Below are 18,763 nucleotides of genomic sequence, written 5' to 3' on the forward strand. Positions count from 1 at the left end.
CAGTTTTTCCTTACAACAAAGCTCAATGAGAAAATTAATGATTGTCTCGCAATAAATACACATTTTACACATGGTGTCAATGTTATGACGCCACTCGTCAAAAGAACAAAAACAAAATAAAACTGTGATTCGTCAATGCTCACAGTCGGTCAATACAAATTGTATTGTGTGTGTTTCCACCGTAATTTTGGCCTTCAAATGCGTTTCGAAACAAACAATAACAAATTTAGAACATACTTTGAAATATTCATAACTTCCATTGGTCATTACAAACAAAAAGTCAATAACATGTTTTGTTAAGTTACATTACAATGCCGTCTTTTGTTTCGGCAGTTGTTCGCTATTATTATTCTCATAACACCATGACTATAAATGTGACCAAAAGTTAGTACAGTCAAGTAGGGATGAGTTTTATCACTCACCAGTTATCAAGGGGAGGGGGCTAATTTAGTTTCAATAATTTACTTAGCTGTATTTTAAATCTATATACAATTTTAATTCATAATATTCACATATTATATCTTTACTCATACGCAAATAATTTTTTTTTTTTAAATATATTTGTTTCATAATAGCAACATTATACTATTTTTATTATAGTTATGTTGTTACAAATTTCCATCCGAAACCAAACCATCATTAAAATTTATATACATAAAAGTAATGATAAAAACGAACAGTTTATTTTAAAAAAATTGTCCTATATTACATTATTATATCAGCGATCGTGGATGTTCGATAATAGTTCATAAAATAGATTGTCAGATTGAAGTTAAACTTTCAGTGTAACATTTAAAATAATAAGTTAAATTTTTGAAAACTAATATGTCTTTACTATAGACTATCTTAGTTCAAAAAATTAACATCAAAAACGTAACTTGCACTAACTTGGTCACTTTTACTCAATTTAAATATTTCATGAAAAAAAAAAAACGGAACAAAGAAGGAGGATATAAGAAATATCTATTTTTTAAAAATAAAAATTGAATTAATTTCATGAAAAAATTCTTTTTAGAAATGTATGCAATAATAAATCAAGATTTTCATAAAAATTTAAAATTACTATTGAAAAACAAGCATTTAAATATATTGACTTGCCATAATAGAAATATGATAAAAGTGATATAGAATTAATATTGAGTTCTTAGTACCTAAGTACATATTATTACTAATAGGTAGGTATTACAATATTTATTCAAACTTTAGATGATAACACAAATCTGTAGATGTGTATATTATTGTGATGACGTTCCCATTGTTCCTGGATGTATTAATAATATTTTATATTATGTAACGTTACATTAATAATAATTATCATTGCCGTGAATTGCGCCGCCGTGACGTCATCGGCGCGTCAGCGCACTCAACAAGGGCGCGCGCACAACCCTCTGATGTGTGTAAGATGTTTTATTGTTTTGTTTTGTCATCGCGCATTTTTAAATAAAAAAATATGCCCGCCCCTCGCAAGCAGTGGTTTTTTACATAGGACCTTTCGTGATGATGAACGACGTCTACACAATATAAATAATATTATAATATTTTATACTAACGCGTGCTCGCGAGTGTGTGTGTGTGCGTGTTCATGGTGAATACTTCAGTGGCATACCGCATACAATGACGGTGCACGGGAATAAAGAATTTTTAAATACCGTTCTATGCTCTCTCTCTCACACACACACTATCGTCGTTTCACCGTCTAGTTGTCGTCATCAGCTCACGCTTCCATTTACATGTATATAATATCATTATCGTACATACATACATATAGGTACATACACTCCCTCACTGCAGTAGCCCACATAACGACATAACGCAATATTAAATTATTGCTATAAAGTATAAATACGTTGCTCCCTATTATTATAATAATCATTATCATTTGTGTCATTGTTGGAAACGCATCCCCGAAAACGGTATTCTGCGAGCACTAAAGAATGACTATATATTATATATTTAGGTACCTCCACTGACAGCCCAAGTTGTGTGTGGTTGGGGGTGGTGGTAACGGCAACGAACGTATCCATTCATGGAAATCTGCTCGTCACGAAATTAAAAATGAAATGGTTATTTCATTATAACGATCTATCACACCGAAAGAGGGGGTTTGTTATTTACATGTTTTATTTTCCTCAACTACCACAGCTTTACCGAAAAATTGTTAATAACAATTAACAACCGAAACAGAAGTTCTAGGGTTGCCCATCCTCAATGTGCATTATAACCGCGTTTTTATTAATTTTTAATGAGTTTAATTTTTAAAAATTTATAACCACAATTCTAAATACCACGTAGTGTTATTTCAAAAAGCTTATTGTTTTAATTTAATTGAGTGATTTAGTGATAGTATATGTAGTATGTACGCATCAGAGGCGGTTTGAGTAGGTATACTGTTTATGGTGCACTGCACCGCCAATGTTAAGGGGGTGGGTGGTCTTGGTTGAGCATGTGCTGACCGCAATGTTTAATTTTAATGTTCAATATATGAAAAAAGTAATAAAGTACCTAATCAATGACATATGATAATCGTGGCTGAAACTATTGAAAGCGTCGAGTTAAGAATATAAGGGCCTTATAATTATAAACTATAAACTCATTAAAAAATATTTATTTGTAATTTCTATTATGATGGAGGTGGGGGGGGGGGTGTCTATATATTGTCTTGCACCACTAAGTATTATACATTCAAACCGCCTCTGGTACGCATAAGTTGACACCAAGTGGTATATGTATTTTCTACGCCTTGATATAATTTAATAACAATAATAATTATTAATTACTCAAAGTTTCATAAAAAATTTTAAAGGTCACTCAGACTTTAGAGTAAATATTTAATATTGTTGGTCGTAGAATGTAGAGATGGATAGGAATGTTGGACTATAGATAAAACAATGGAGGGGAATATGAGTGTTGCGGAGATGAGAATGTTAAGAAGTGGAGTGGCAAGAGAGGACAAAATAAGAAATTAGTATATAAAAAGTAGTATAGAAGTATAGTTGACAAATTGCGTAAGATGGCTAGGACATGTTTTAAGAAGAGTTTTCTCTTCTGAGGCAGTTTCAGTAACAAAGAACATAGAGTGCGATATGAGAATGACTGCTGTTTGTGAGAATTGTAATAAGGAGAAATTGAGGACCAGGGCAGCCGACCCCAAATGGTTGTAAGAGAAGGCAAAGGAAAATAAAAATAAGAAGAAGAAGAAAAGATATTTTATATCATATAATTGAAAAAGTAAGAGCTAATCTTAATTTAAATGATAATCTTTTGACTTCTATTGGTCTTGACAGAGATAAAATACATAAAATCATGCTACTTATTGGAACTTTAAAAAAAATTTGGCAGTTGATGAACAAATATGCAGTACCTAAAGCAAGTTCACTCAAAGTATACATGCCCAATAAACCTCATAGGTATGGTTATACATTTTTGTTCAAGTCAAGAGAATAACAGTAAAGAGAGAAAAGCAAGTTATCTAGATCTAGGTACTAATGAAAATGTTGTTTTGTGCCATAGTAGAGTTATACCTAATAACCAAAATTTAAAATTATTTTTTGAAAATTATTATACTACTTTGCAACTATTAATTTATTAAAAAAAAATAAAAAATACATTATCACTGTAAGACGAAACAGATTAAAAAATGTAAATTTGCTAGATGATTCGGATGAAGGTCATTTTGGTGAAAAACGGAAACCCCCGATGATTCTGTTCCGATGAATTAACCTAGGTGAACTATCACCCTTTGTATATCAAAAGTCATAGATACAGATAGATTTGCTGTCGTACGGAAATATAAAAAAAATTATATGCTTGCTGTCGATATTTACTGCTAGTAGTAAAAGTAAGTAGGTTTATTAGAAACAAAAAAAGGGTTGAGGTTGATTGTTAAAATATAATAGAAGTATAAAAAAGACACATGAGTGGTGTTGATTTATTAGATGAATTACTTGGGAGTTATAAGATAAAGATGAGAAGTAGAAAATGGTAAATGAGAATTTTCGACAATTTATTGGATTTACTGTAGTAAATTTTTGGCTTCTAAATAAGAGAATTCACAAACAGAAAGAAAATAATAGTGTCATCCTAACATTGGTAAAGTTAAGGGAACAATTTGTTTTATATCTCTGTAAAATTGGTACTTATACTCCAAATCGAAATATCCCACTAATGATGTGCAAGAAGGCGTTATAGAAAAAAGTAAAATAGGTACTAAAATAGGCAATTTATATATAATATATAATTATTTTAATTTATAATTAATATATATAGGCTATTAAATAACAGCTTTAAAAAAATTCTTCGGTAAACCAGAAAAGAAAAAAAGAATTCTTGGATGACAGACAACATTTTGGACTAATTAAAATAAAAAATAAAATACTTATATAACTGAATAATTGGGAATATAATAGATTTAATATACCTATAAGAAAAAAAATTAGAGAATCCAAGTAAAAATATGACAGAATGATGTATATACTTAAAAAAGTTGGTCTCGATAGTAAATATTTAAGAATATTAGATTATCTGTTGGAATTACTTCTTGGAACTACTTAGCTTACTTTAAGCTAGATGGTAATACAATCGAAAAATATTACGAGGTGTCAGACAAGGGTGTATCCTTTCTCTATTAATTTTCAACCTCTATTCTGAGAAAACATTCAATAAAGCTCTAGACAAGATAGAAGAAGGCATATAACTAAATGGAGCCAGAATTAATAACATCAGGTATGTAGATGACATCACAATTCTAGCTGACCATATTACTGGACTGCAGACCTTAAAGGACCACATGCAGTCATTAGTTTGGAGTCAACTTGGTACAAAAAACAAAACGAATGGTCATTAACATTATTAACAAGAACATTATAATTAAAGCTCAAACCAGAATAGAAAGTGTAGAATAATATTGCTACTAAGGCACCATGAGAAATGAAAAATGGGTCAACACTTAAGAAATAAAGTGTCGTATATGTAAAGCGAGAGCAACATTTAACCAATTCTTCAAAAGTTATAACTTAACCTTAAACAAAAATGAAACACATAAGATGTTATGTGTTCTCCGTGTTACTCTATGGTATGAAATCCTGGACACTGAATAATGCCATCACAAATAAGATAGAAACGTTTGATATATAACTATATAGAAGAATACTGAACATACCGTGGACTGCCCGGATTACAAACGCCGAATCATTAGGAAAATGATTAAGGGCACTGATCAACAACATAAAGATAAGATAGCTAGGGCACATAATGAGGAACGAGAGTAGGTATTCAATACTTGAAGACATTTGCAAAGGAAAATATATGGGAAAAAAAGTTAAGGTAGAAAAAGAAAATCATGGCTTCATAATCTTAGGGAATGGTTTGAAAAGTATTCATCAGAATTGTTTCGCGATGATAAATCTCGTAACCGACAGAGAGATAATCACTGAAATGATCACCAATATTCGAAATTGGATAGGCACCTTAAGAAGAAATTGCCATTTACAATATCTTAATTAGCTTAATTTAAATTCTTTTCTGCATTTAAAACAATATTTATACATATTTTCAACTATTCTCCTAATATTAAACATATGATTTAATATAATGATATTAAATTGTTTCAATGCTTTGTTAAAGGTTGATGTTTCCCTCTAATGTAGTAATAATATCTGTTAGAAATCCTAAGTTGATTGTAATACACTCAATATTTGGTTGAAGAGATACATTATCAGATAATTGTTTCACTACCTACTAATATATTGAGATTCTTCTTCAATGTTTTTAATTTTGATTTTTAATACATTAAAATATTAACGATAATAATGGACAGTTTTGATCCATACGAGTATACCCCAATTGGTATATTATGAATAGATCACACTTGCTTGCTGAAGGCTTAGTACGGCGGCATTCTAGAGAATTCAATAGTTAGATTTGGATAAATGATATAAATATTTTTATGGCTATGACTGGTGTTGATATGGAATATTCTGAATAATGTCCTTGCTTTTCTGCTAGACAGTTTGAAATATAATTCTCATTGGTTTTTACTCAAAGTTTCATTCACGCTAAACTTAAAGTCTGAAATAGTTATTCTTGCTACATCGACATGATGGTGACCTATAAGTGTTGATGAAATAGTTTAATAGCTGTGATTCCAGCATTATATATTGATGTAAAATATAAATTCTGTCTAGATTCAACGAATTTCATCTTGCGATTGACATTTAAATGTTTCCAAGTTGGTTTTTCAGAAGTTCCATCCATGCTAAATGGTATAATTTGAATCTGTTGTCCCACAGAAGTGATTTGTGGTCGATGTTGGCTATGGAGAAATGCATTTAAGGAAATTCTGTTTTTGCTCATTGGACAAAGAGTAGAGTACCACCTTTCTGTCTTCCTAAATGGAACGGGTCTTTCTTTTTGGTTCCAGAAATCAATTTTAGCTCATTATTGGAGTGTCATTAGTAAATATAGTTTTTTTTATATTCATGTTATAAATAGTATAATATTAAAACATTTATATTAGAAAATAAAATATTAAAAAGTTTACTTGTTCCTAACTATAGATTTTAGTTACCAACTAGTATTTGATATTATACATAGAAAACAATTATTTCTGTTACATGGTATATATTTTGTATATAAAAGCGAATTATGTCTCTTTGTTTGTTTGTCTTTTTTGTATTGCTACACTAATCCAATAGCCATGAAACTTTAGAAAGTTGTTGAATATATTTCCACGAAGATTTCTAGCAGATTATATTCAACCTCTAAAGGGGAAAATAGTTGGTTGTGAGAATACAATAGTGGGGTCAACTGTTCAGCAAATTAAAAATTAATTATACACCAACGCCATTTTTACGGTAAAATAACATACAATTTCGCAGCTTTATCGAATTTTTTAGTGCACTGAATGACAAAATTTCTGAACTTGAAGTATGAAATTGTGATCCCTATAATGCTCTAGATGTATAAAAATTTTATTCATCGGTGATCTTTTTATAGATTACCTATTGGATATTCATAATTGTAGAGATTATGAGTATTTATTGTGCTGAGTTAGCATAGATAGTCTACTTAGGGAACTAAATTGCACTTATTGTAGCTCATCACCGTGAACACAGATGGATTGGCTACTTGATATACTGGCTACACATTAATTGGGGATTGTTTATATAAAAGTAGCTAAGTTGTGCATAAGTAGTAAATTTATGTTTACTTGCACTTGAATTGACTGACATTCTAGAACTCAAACGAGTTTTTCAACTTGACACTCTTTACATACGAAAAATCACTAGATGTAGAAGCATAAAAAGCATAAAAAATATGATACATATATTCATAAAATAAAATGATGTACCTGGGGCACACAGGATGGAATAGTTACTAATTTATAACATAAAACATTAATAAAATACATACGAGTATATTACATACCTACACTTCTAATCTATAAGTACCTATTTAAATTTAACTTAGTACCTACTTAATTTATTTAAATTGTCGTGTAAACAAATTTTAATTTTTTATAACGAGTAGGTACCAAAGTATTGTTAACTATTGAAATTGCGAGTAGTATAACTACAATATATTATTTAATTGTTGTATACATTCCTTCTTTCTGTTAAACACAATATGCACGAAATAATCTTCATAGTAATTTATTTTATTTTTCTAGAATTTGCAGTTTAACTAAAATACAATACTATACAGCAATTCAATGTTTGTACCTGTTTTTTTTTTATTTTACAATACAATTGTTATGTATTACATAAATACAAAAGAGTACTTTTTTCTTTTCAAAAACCAATTTATTTTATTTCATTTATTTGAATAATATATCAAAATTAAAATTTCACTGGCACAATAGAATTGTTATTATTCACATAAATTATATTATGACGTTATCTCGTAATAAACTTATAACTATATCTATATGTCTTTATATATTTTAATATTGTATAAATTCTCAAACTTGACGCTCAACTACGGAAACGCTCTGAGTGTACGTACCAGCCGGTGTTGCTAGATCCCGGATGGGTGATCATCAGGATTATTAGCAACAAATCCTTGCCACACATACATTACGTGTTATAAACCAACCGTTCACCACTACAAACAGCTAATGACTATAACTGCTGAGCTTATGATCTACAAAAAAAAAAAAAATATTTCAAACATCAACGGCATGACCCGAGTTAAATAATCTATACTAGAACAGTACCAATCAATATCACTAAATATATATAATAGCTTCCTATTTTAGATAAAATAATAGAGTACAATAAAAAAAAAGAAAATGGCAAATAATAGATTTATGAAAATATTCAGTAAATTTAATTTGAAATTTTAGATAAAGTAATGAAAATTGTGCTGAGTTTATAACAATATTCTAAAATACAAACCATTTTCAGTAGATAAATACGTCACATAACTATTTTACAAACCAATTTAACTCGACATAATTTATAAAAATTATTGATTAGATGCTATCATAAAAATTAATTCTAAAATCATTTGTATATAATATTATAATGTAATGATTTAAATAATTATTACATAAAAAATAAAATATTATTTAGGTTAGTATGTTTAATTATCTAATTATGCTCAAACTTTGACGTTGAAAAGGATTCTACAATTCTATATTTATATATGAACAACAAGGCGTACTCAAGGGGGGGGAGGTCGTGGGGTTTGAACCTCCCCCATGACCTCACTAACCTATGTAATCTTGTGCGTTCGTGCTTATATATAATATAACTCATACGAGCAATTTTCTAAAAAAAATTTTTTTTCAAAGGGGAAAAAATAAACAAAATATATCTATTTTAAATTGTATGTCAGCATGCAATATACAACGATTGCACACACCCCCCTCCCCCCCACCGCCAATTGAAAACTCCTGAGTACGCCTCTGATGAACAATAACAAGATATGTATTTAGTATATTATGTCATTATAATATATCTATTGTACGTATTTATTGCATTAATATATTATTATGTAAACAAAACGAAGCATGTACGTGTCGTACGTTGCGTTTTATTGTCATCAATCATATAAATAAATAAATGGATGTTGTATGAGTTTTATTTGGTTATCGTGTAATCTTTTCATGATTTTATTATTATTTTTTTTTTTATTTGATTCGCGCAGGTGCAGACGTAACGTAACGACTAATCTAAATCCGTCTATAGTCGTAGTATAATATGTATTTGTAGTATTGGTACGCATAATACCATTTGGTAACAGAACCCAAGACCGACTTAAATCCTCTTTTCATTCTTGCATTTCGTATTATTTAACCAGATAGACAAAACGGCTATTGTCGAAACGACGAACTTCAAACATCATATTATTATATATACAATATACATATTACATATAGGTACGTAGGAACGTGATGAGTTCTCAGCGATGGCGATGTATTGTATATTTGTATGGGTACAATCGAATACGCGAAATGCGAATCCCAACATAATATATAATATAATTATATTATTAACGGTCTCACGTGCGTCTTTTGTAAGATTTTCCAGCTTCACAGTTTAAATATTTTATATTATTATCATCCTATGTAATATTATATCAGGTTTAGGAACATTTGTATGAAAAAACAATTCTATTTTGATATTCCATAAAATCGAAATAAATCAACAACAAATAGGAAATAATTCGAAAACAAAATAAAAACTGACTTTTTATGTCCATGGATATAATATTTATGAATATAATTTATAGTTATTATGATAATATCTGATTTCTTAAAAGTATTATTTTTCTTCATACTGAAAAGAGTTATTTGGTTGAGAGGTGTGAGAAACGTAGCCCTCTACTTTTAACAAAATATTTAGTGATAGGGGGGCTTGTTTTAAAAGTATAAAAAGGATAATCCCTGTATGGGCTGTATATGATTTTATTTTTCAACCACTGGTTTCAAGCAACGAGTTTGCAATTTGTTGGTGTTAAAAGTTATTGTATACAAATTTTAAATGACCATAATATTATACATTTAATATCGAAACACGTCTCGCTCGCATCGCACGACGGTCTAAGCCTACTTAAGCAGACCTCGCTGTATAGTACTTGGATTGGATGTGGTCGTGAATATAATAATATTGTTATATACGCCATATGGAAATAACAGATACAGGAATACAATATACATACATAAGTACACGGTACACTATATATTATATCTGCAGAGTACGCACCGCCCTCACGAACGGTTATTAATGTACCTAACATATTATATACAATATACTACACACACATAAGCAGGCCACCCATTATATATTATGTGTATAGTATTAAGTATATATATTATACACATATTTATTGTGTTATCCTCGTTTCTAGCTGTGGCGGCGGACGATGAATGAGAGACGGCAAAACGGACGCGAAAGCTCGGCGGCGGCCACCGTAATGATTCGGGGTAAATATACCTATATATGATATAAACTGTTATTAAAATGGGTGCGGCGGACGGACCGTCGTCAACCTCCGTCGGAGAGGGTTGTTTTTCTCCCTCTCCTACCCAATCTTTTTTCTTACGACAATATATAGTGTACGAATAAGTCCCGAGACCGTCTGCACTATATATATATACGCGTTCGCAGAAATAATAATAAAAAGTTTTCCCTATCTACATACATTATACATATACATAGGTACCTTATATTATATATACAGAATAATACAAGATATATACGACGTATATGTGTATTGCGACGAAAAGAGGTGGAAAAATAACCTGACAACAGTCTATCTCTCTCTCTCTCTCTCTCTCTCTCTTTCTCTTGAAGCTGTATAATATATACAACGCCGGAAAGGAGTAGGGGTGGGGCCTCGTGTACAAAAAGCACTCATATTCCATTATATATTATGCACTCGGACATGCCGCGGGCACACAATGCTCGCCTCTCTTTCACCCGACGCCAACCAACGACCCCCCCGTGCCACCCCCGAAAGTCCTTCACCGCGTTTGATTATTTTTCAGCGCCACCCGCTCTTCGCGTGCGCATATGTATACAAACGAATACCGTGTACCACTATACCTCTACCATTACAACTACCACTGCCATCACTACCGCACTATATACCATTACTGCAATGTATGTGTATACATATGACTACTACAAATTCGAACGTTTATAATATATGCGAAGGGATTGTTAAAAAAAATAGCGAGTGAAAGAGAGAGAGAGAGAGAGAGATAAAAAAGAAACTCGGTGATTCGGTTTCGTTAACAAAAAGCTTTTTTCCATTTGTGCGCGACTGTTATTTATTTACTTTTTTCTCCTCTTTGCCGGTTTCGTTTTATTTTTTCCTACTTTTTCCCCATCACCCCGCCACCACTGCCACCGTTTGGCAATATTGTATATATACATATGTATACATTCACACACACAAGCGCACTTCAATACTTCATGTATTGAAAGAGACAGAACGCACGCATACACACAAACAAATGCGCTTATATTATATCGATTGTATGTAAGTATATATAGACATTATATAATATATTATAGTTCTGACAACTCAGGGGGCAACGTATCGTTTTATTCGGATTCGCATAAATGGCGTGGTTATCTGTGAGCAACGCCTGCGTTCCTAGGTACGTATTTAGGTATCTATAGGTATTTTCCGACGGCCAACCTTAGGAATTGAAATAAATTAATTTCGTTTTTCTCGTTCTTACTTATGTAATTGTTTCCCTTATATTTTCGCGTTCATATTTTCTCCCGTGGAAATTCCGGCCATCGTATGTGCATGCACCACCATTACCAGCGTGTTCGTATTCGTATTAAATGGCAATTTTCACTTGGTACTTATGCACCTACACTATTACTATTACATGTTAAACTGCAATAACACATATACCTACATACATGATATGAGATTTATTGCCGTCTAATGCATTTTCGATATATACAAATTTAAAGGAAAACCGCAACAACGAGTCTTCGGCGATTATTATAGATATTATATTTTTTAAGAATTATTTTATTTAATTGTTTTATTATATATATACTTATGCACAGTTTAGCTATTATTTTGATGCACGTCATACTATATAGATAACAACATGCATAATATGCATTGAGTGTATTCGTTTATGAAGACATGTTTTTACAAGTGGAACATGTAAATATGGTGTGTCGTCGAGTTCGGAACTACCGAACGCTGCAATAATAACTCCGAACTCGGCAGTGGGACGTCTCGAAAAAGCTTATTTTTCTTTCGAATAATTATATCCTCATTTTATGTACGTATAACGAAATGTTGTATATATTTACACACATACTCGTGTGTACATTATACCGTTTCGACGCTGATTGGTCGCTACAGTTTCAAGTGTTTATACCACTTTACAATAAATTGTAGATGTGATTGTGATTAAATCATACAAAAACAAATTAACGAATTAAAAGTCCCGCCGTGAAATAATAAACAATTACACTTACGCCATTAATAAATAGCTTTAGTTAAAATTTTAAATAAATATAATAATACAATTTGTATATAAATTAGCCCACTTATCTTTGCCTTCATTTTTTATTTCATCAAGTACACTTTTTATTTTACTCTGGGCCTATATTACACAAGTTTAATTATTTTTAATTTAACTGGTGAAATAAAAAATAAAAAATTATTAAATACGTATTCAACGAATGGAGTTATGAATTGTGATTGTTTAAAGCAGTTTTGACGCTGGACAAAATGATTATTTACTATTTAGTGACTTAGAATTAATTTGTCAGCGATAATAAACAATTTAACGACATCTCAAAAGGGATGGAATTATGAGTACCGATATAATTATAATAGATAATTATTCATAAAAGAATCAAGAACAATGGATAAGTTACACGAATATAATTGAAGGAAAATTTAAAAAGTAAACACATAATTTTTATTTGATATAATATTATGGAAGTATAGTGTTCTGTAAACGAGATGGTGGACATTATCAAGTATTCAAGTGTATGTCTTCATTCACCACAATGCCAGAATGTTGTTGTTTATTGTATAGGTACGATCAACTAGCTAACCTGCAACTAGATACCTATTATTTATTAACATTATGGTTGAAATTAAATTGGTAAAGGAGTGTCTATTAATACTTACCTACTTTAGATACTATGGTGTAAATCTATTTCAGTGGAAAAGGATCATAGGTGAAAGTTTGATAGGATTTTTCCAGTAATATGGCTAAGATTTTTATGTACACAAAATACTAACGATATACATAATTCCGTTACTATTTTAACTCGCAAAGAAGCCCCCGGTCATTAACAGCAACTGCAACGCCAACGGTAACATACCACGGTATCGCGACATAGGATGAACACTAGTTTAGACGAACTTTAAAAGTCCTTGAAAATAATAAAATCGATTTTCATGGATGTCAATTAAAAGCCGAAAAAAATTCCACGTCATAATACGTGGATTGTATCCAGAAACTGAAGTGATATGTGAAGTTAAAAGAGACCTAGCTGACAAAGGCTGTTCTGCATGTGATGTCTCAAACATTCAAATTAAAAAAAATAGCTAAATCCTAATGATAAGGATAACGAAAATAAGCGTATTGCCTTTATTTTTGTGGACTTAGTTTCACAAGAAAATAATAAAGATATTTACAAATTAGAGTCTATGTTATCTTAAAATTAAAATAGAATCATAAAAAAAGTAAAAAGATTTACCACAGTGTAAAAAAAATTCAGTCTTTTGTCCTTAAATAAAACTATTGTTACAAAACACACGCGTGTGTAAAATGCGGTGAATAACACATAATAGAAGACTGCCATAAGTCAAAAAAATCAAAACCTAAATGTGCTAATTGCAGTTAAGCTCATAACGCAAACTGGAAGAGTTACTCTGCTTACAAAATAAGCACACACTAAAAAGGATTTTGCAGTACAATAAAAATCAGCAAAACTGTCACAGCGGCCATATCTTACGTTTAGATGATTAGTTCTCCCAACTTTAAAGTAACAACTTATATACGTCTTGTTACGTACCTATAAAATATGTACGAAATTATGAAACAAAATAAGTATTAACTATAACTAAAACTAATAAGCCATTAATATCAAAAGCATGCGGAGGTCAACAATAGGAACGTGGTGAATAAGATATGAAATTGATTAAATTATAAAAGTGTTTTCACACGTCTCTTTTCAAAAATGACTGTAAACCCGTGTGAAAGGATACGAAACAGCCATCAAATTAAGTTGATTCACAAGACCGAATGTCGACATGTAACAGGAAAGTCACCACCACTCCCATAAGGACCAAATCATATATAAGAGCGACGGGAACAAGAGCTCGTCAGATGGTTTTTAAAATGTGAGCCAGACGGTTCTTAAATGTGATATACCTAGATGGTTAGGGATATTCAAGACACTCAGAGGTAGGTCGTAACACTACTCATTGTCTTTTATAACATTATTTCAGAGTCAGGTCGTAACACCGCTCACCAACACCTTATAGCTTACTACATTATATTTTTGTATCAAGTTTAAACGTAAAATAAAGATTTTTACACTTATACATCAGTATTTTCATTCCTACGTTGATGTATTAATCGACGTTCAGTCGGGACGCATCAGTCTAAACAACAACAATCCAACGAAAACGAACCCGTGTTAATAGACATCATATCTGCTTTAACTAATTTAACAAAATCGCTAGAAAATATCATATATAGATTAAATATATTAGAAAGTAATCAATCTAAACCCAACAACAAAAATCAAAAGAAAAAGTAATGAATCGCACACTTCGAATCAGCATGGAACGCTAACGCGCTAGTACAGCGAAAACAAGAACTCGAAGATTTCTTAAACAGTGTAAACATCAATATTGCTTTAATATTAGAAACACATTTTACATCTTGGACTGTTTTAAAAATTAGAAAGTATAATATTTATACCACGCTCCATCCTAGTGGTAAAGCTCGTGGAAGTACAGCAATAATCATAAAATAATCTATTAGGCATTTCGAGCTTGAAAAACACTCGGAACTATACTTACAAGCCACAAGCCCACAACCGTTAGTTGCGTGTAGCAACCGTGGAGTGTTCTTAGACGTAGCCTAAGCTTTGGACAAGGTTTGACATAAAGGATTACTCATAAAAATACGATAAAAACTCACTCAACAGATAAATCTGATAAATTTTTTTTTTCATTAAATTATACGTTATTATAGCAAATACTCGTATAACAGTATAACAATAATAAATGATAATGTTATATTTTCAAATTTTATTATGCTAGATACACACATATATAATAATAGTTCAATATTACGCGATAAGGTTAGGGAATCGCCGATTTCTTATTTCGTTGAAAATTAAATTTAGATTTATAGATATTAGCGAGTAGCGATTATGTAAGATCGACTTTGATTGGTAACTACGATAACAATGATAGTTATGAGTTTATGACTTTCAACTGTCTGTCGGTATGAAAAACTCGTTTACATAATTCAGTCTATTCCTCTATTCGATTTTTTCTTTGTGATAGCTATTTCGGATGTACTTGTGTGTAAAAAACAGCTTAGTTAAAATGAATCAAAAACGAAAGAAACCTGAGTTGGTACTAGTGTACTATGTAGTAGTACTCTTCTAACTTCGTAATGATATTAGTATTAATTACCCAAAAATTTCAACAATCAATGAACCGCCCATTCCTCAAAAACTTTTTGCTTCACCGTTATAATATAATATAATATCGTGATGATAAATTAAAGTAATTATTTAAAAATTAGTTTTAATCGTTTACTTGTGTATAATTATTAAGCCCACCCCCTAACAAAAATTCTGGATGCGCGCATAGTTATGTCAGAAAATTCAACATCAAAATCATTCAACGCTATCAGAATATTAGCTTTCGTACCATTATTGCAACATATCGTTTTGACAGGAATGAAATCATCATAGAGATTTGAATATACCATCCATCCGGGATGAAATCAAAAAATGAGCTGCATCCCAATGCAACTGCTAAACAACATATAGATAACTCTTATGACATTAGAGGTCTGTAACGTCTAAAGCTATACGGCCTAGTTTAATTGACATAGACTAAAGAAAGGAGCTATCTCATTGGAGGTACAACCCCAAACATTTTCTTGTACAATAGATATTTAAATAATTATTTTTATTATTATTAATATTATTATTACTTATAAATAAAATTATCATATTGTACCTACACGCTTACAACTTATTGTATTTAAAAGACTTTTGGTCGTTTAAACAAAGATGCCATAGGCAAAAATAAATTGTACATGATAAATTCTGCAATATCCCTCTACCCCCTCATCATGACAAAATCGTTTGATTTCCATAGCCTATAAACTATTACTATTTAATTTGATGATTTATTTTCAAATTTAAATTATTACGAATATTATAACGATACCCTACTCAAATAATGATGTACCTATATATTAGAAACCTATATACCTGTATAACGATTGCTTTATTATTAATTATATTTTATTCACATAATATTATGTACAATAAATACATATTATACTTACATTTATATCATGTAATATTTTAGAAACATAACAAGTACAATATGCTGACTATGTATATATATATTACTATATATGCTACTCTTAACTAGTCTCACATTTATTATTGTAAGGCTGCGGCAGTGCGGCCAAATACCAAAATGTAAGACAACGGAAGTTCTCCGAGATTACCATCATGAATTCACACGCACCTGAACTTTGAGATAGCCGTAAATCTTGGTAAGCTTTGTTCATAAGTAATAAATAATAATAAACTTTGATATATTAACAATGATTTGAATCAATTTATATTTCTTTGTAATATTATCAAAATCCCTAAATACCCTTCGTGCTCCCGAGCTATGGTCAAAATATATTCAAAAGAATCTGAATTCTTTCCTGAATATTCTATAATTGACTGGTATCTCCGATCACATTACATTTTAATAGAGCGAATTCATCTGGGTTTTTTTTCAAACATTATTTTTACTGAGTTAAAATATGTAGGTACACCGTATTGCTAGGCAATGGCTTATTGTTGGCTGTCGTGACGATTTTTGTTGTACACAATGTTGTTGCATATTATAATATCATCTACAAAAACGAAATCATACTATCGTATAGTTCATGCAGCGGTTTCGTAGACTGGTCTGCGACAGTACCTATTACTTATATTATCATCATTGTCGGCTGGCGTAATGATTACGTACGATACATTATTGTGTTTTTCGATGATTTGCAGTTCCACCGTCATCGTATTTGCCTCGTAAGTGTAATATTATATTAAAGTAAAATATTATAAAACGCCAATTACAATAGTATCATGGTAAAGAAGTGCACAATTCGTTCATTTCGTTTGATGATATTGTATTTAGTTTTAGTATTTAGATGCACTAGGTATACTTTATATTTCAAACTTGTATTATTTTGATCTTATATTTTAAAGAATTAGGATTAGTTATATATGATAATCTTCAACAATACGAATTGATCTTTGATATAAAATTAATAATATATATATACCTATACTCCAATGTAATTATCTATTCTTGAATAAATATAGTAAATCATATAATTACCATTAGATGTTGAAATATTTATCTTAAATTAAAAAAATAATAATAATAATACATAACTGTATGCTAAATACGTACAGTAGCATAGCCAGGGTTAATCAATGGGGGGATAAGTAAAAAATTTACACATTTTCTTTACAGTTTAGGGGGAAAATGTCAAAGGATGAGGAGGTTAATCACCTCAAAGTTACGCCACTGAAAACGTATACGTTTTAAACCTTTAAGTTCACTGTCGGTAAGCCATGTAAGGTTTTGTGAAATAAAAAGTTATTCTATTAAATTATAATATATTATTTTTTCAAATTAAATCATTTATCATAACTTTAAATTTAAAATAGGTAGTTTTCATAGATTTGTAAAATGAAAAATTGGTTGGAAGCGATAGAAAATATTTACCCGGTCATGAGGTTATTAGGTTTTTAAATCAAAAAAACAAAAATAGTTATTAAAATATAATTGTATTGTGAGACAACCAAAATTCACTATGAACTATAATAATCTATGGTTCTTTATAATATCTATGTTCTTCTAATTTTAATAACTATGCAAATATACCCTTTAAATTTGCCAATATTACCTACATCCATTAAAATAACGCTGTGGCTAGATAAGACATACTTATTCTAAAAATACGTGTTACGTAGGAGCAAAGGTCCGATAAATTTTCTGAAGGTGTTTGTAAACAACAAAAAGATCGAGAAACCAGCACAAATATTGCCGATCAAACAGGTGATCAGCACCAACCTGGCCATTGCGGCCGATCAGGGAACTCCGACGAGAATGACGTTCAGGGACGTGTACTTGCACAAGACAACTGACTACAACAGCAATAACCACGTGACAACGGACGACTGTGTCAGAGACTACGTGACTGAGAACTGCGATAAGAGAATCGTCGGAGATGCAAAAACCGTGACCAGATACCCTATAGATGACGCGCTAGTGCAGCGAATGTGTTTGGACATCGCATCCGCAGTGCACCGGCAGATCAGTGAACAGACAGTGGACTCTATTGTGTTTGACGCCACTTCATCAGGCACCACGATTTACCAGAGGTCAGAGCAGCAGCAGAAGAAACAACACCAGAAGCATGAACAGCAGCAGCAGAAGATGAAAAAGCAGCAGCAGCAAAAGCAACAACAGCAGCAAAAGAAGCAACACAAGCAGA

General features: G+C 31.0%; 1 protein-coding gene across 1 annotated transcript in view; it reads left to right on the forward strand.

Annotated features, from left to right (window-relative positions):
- LOC149060671 (uncharacterized) overlaps positions 1-18,763 on the forward strand; it is a 37,756-nt gene that overhangs the window by 18,511 nt on the left and 482 nt on the right. The window contains exons 4-5 of the mRNA XM_089230141.1: positions 17,164-17,285; positions 18,240-18,664. Coding sequence (XP_089086267.1) covers positions 17,164-17,285; positions 18,240-18,664 — 547 coding nt within the window. The remainder of the gene's footprint in view (positions 1-17,163; positions 17,286-18,239; positions 18,665-18,763) is intronic.

This window comes from Diuraphis noxia, unplaced genomic scaffold (assembly GCF_037042655.1).
Source record: "Diuraphis noxia isolate RWA-SAM2 unplaced genomic scaffold, SU_Dnox_SAM2 contig0001, whole genome shotgun sequence".
In the NCBI taxonomy this organism is placed as follows: domain Eukaryota; kingdom Metazoa; phylum Arthropoda; class Insecta; order Hemiptera; family Aphididae; genus Diuraphis; species Diuraphis noxia.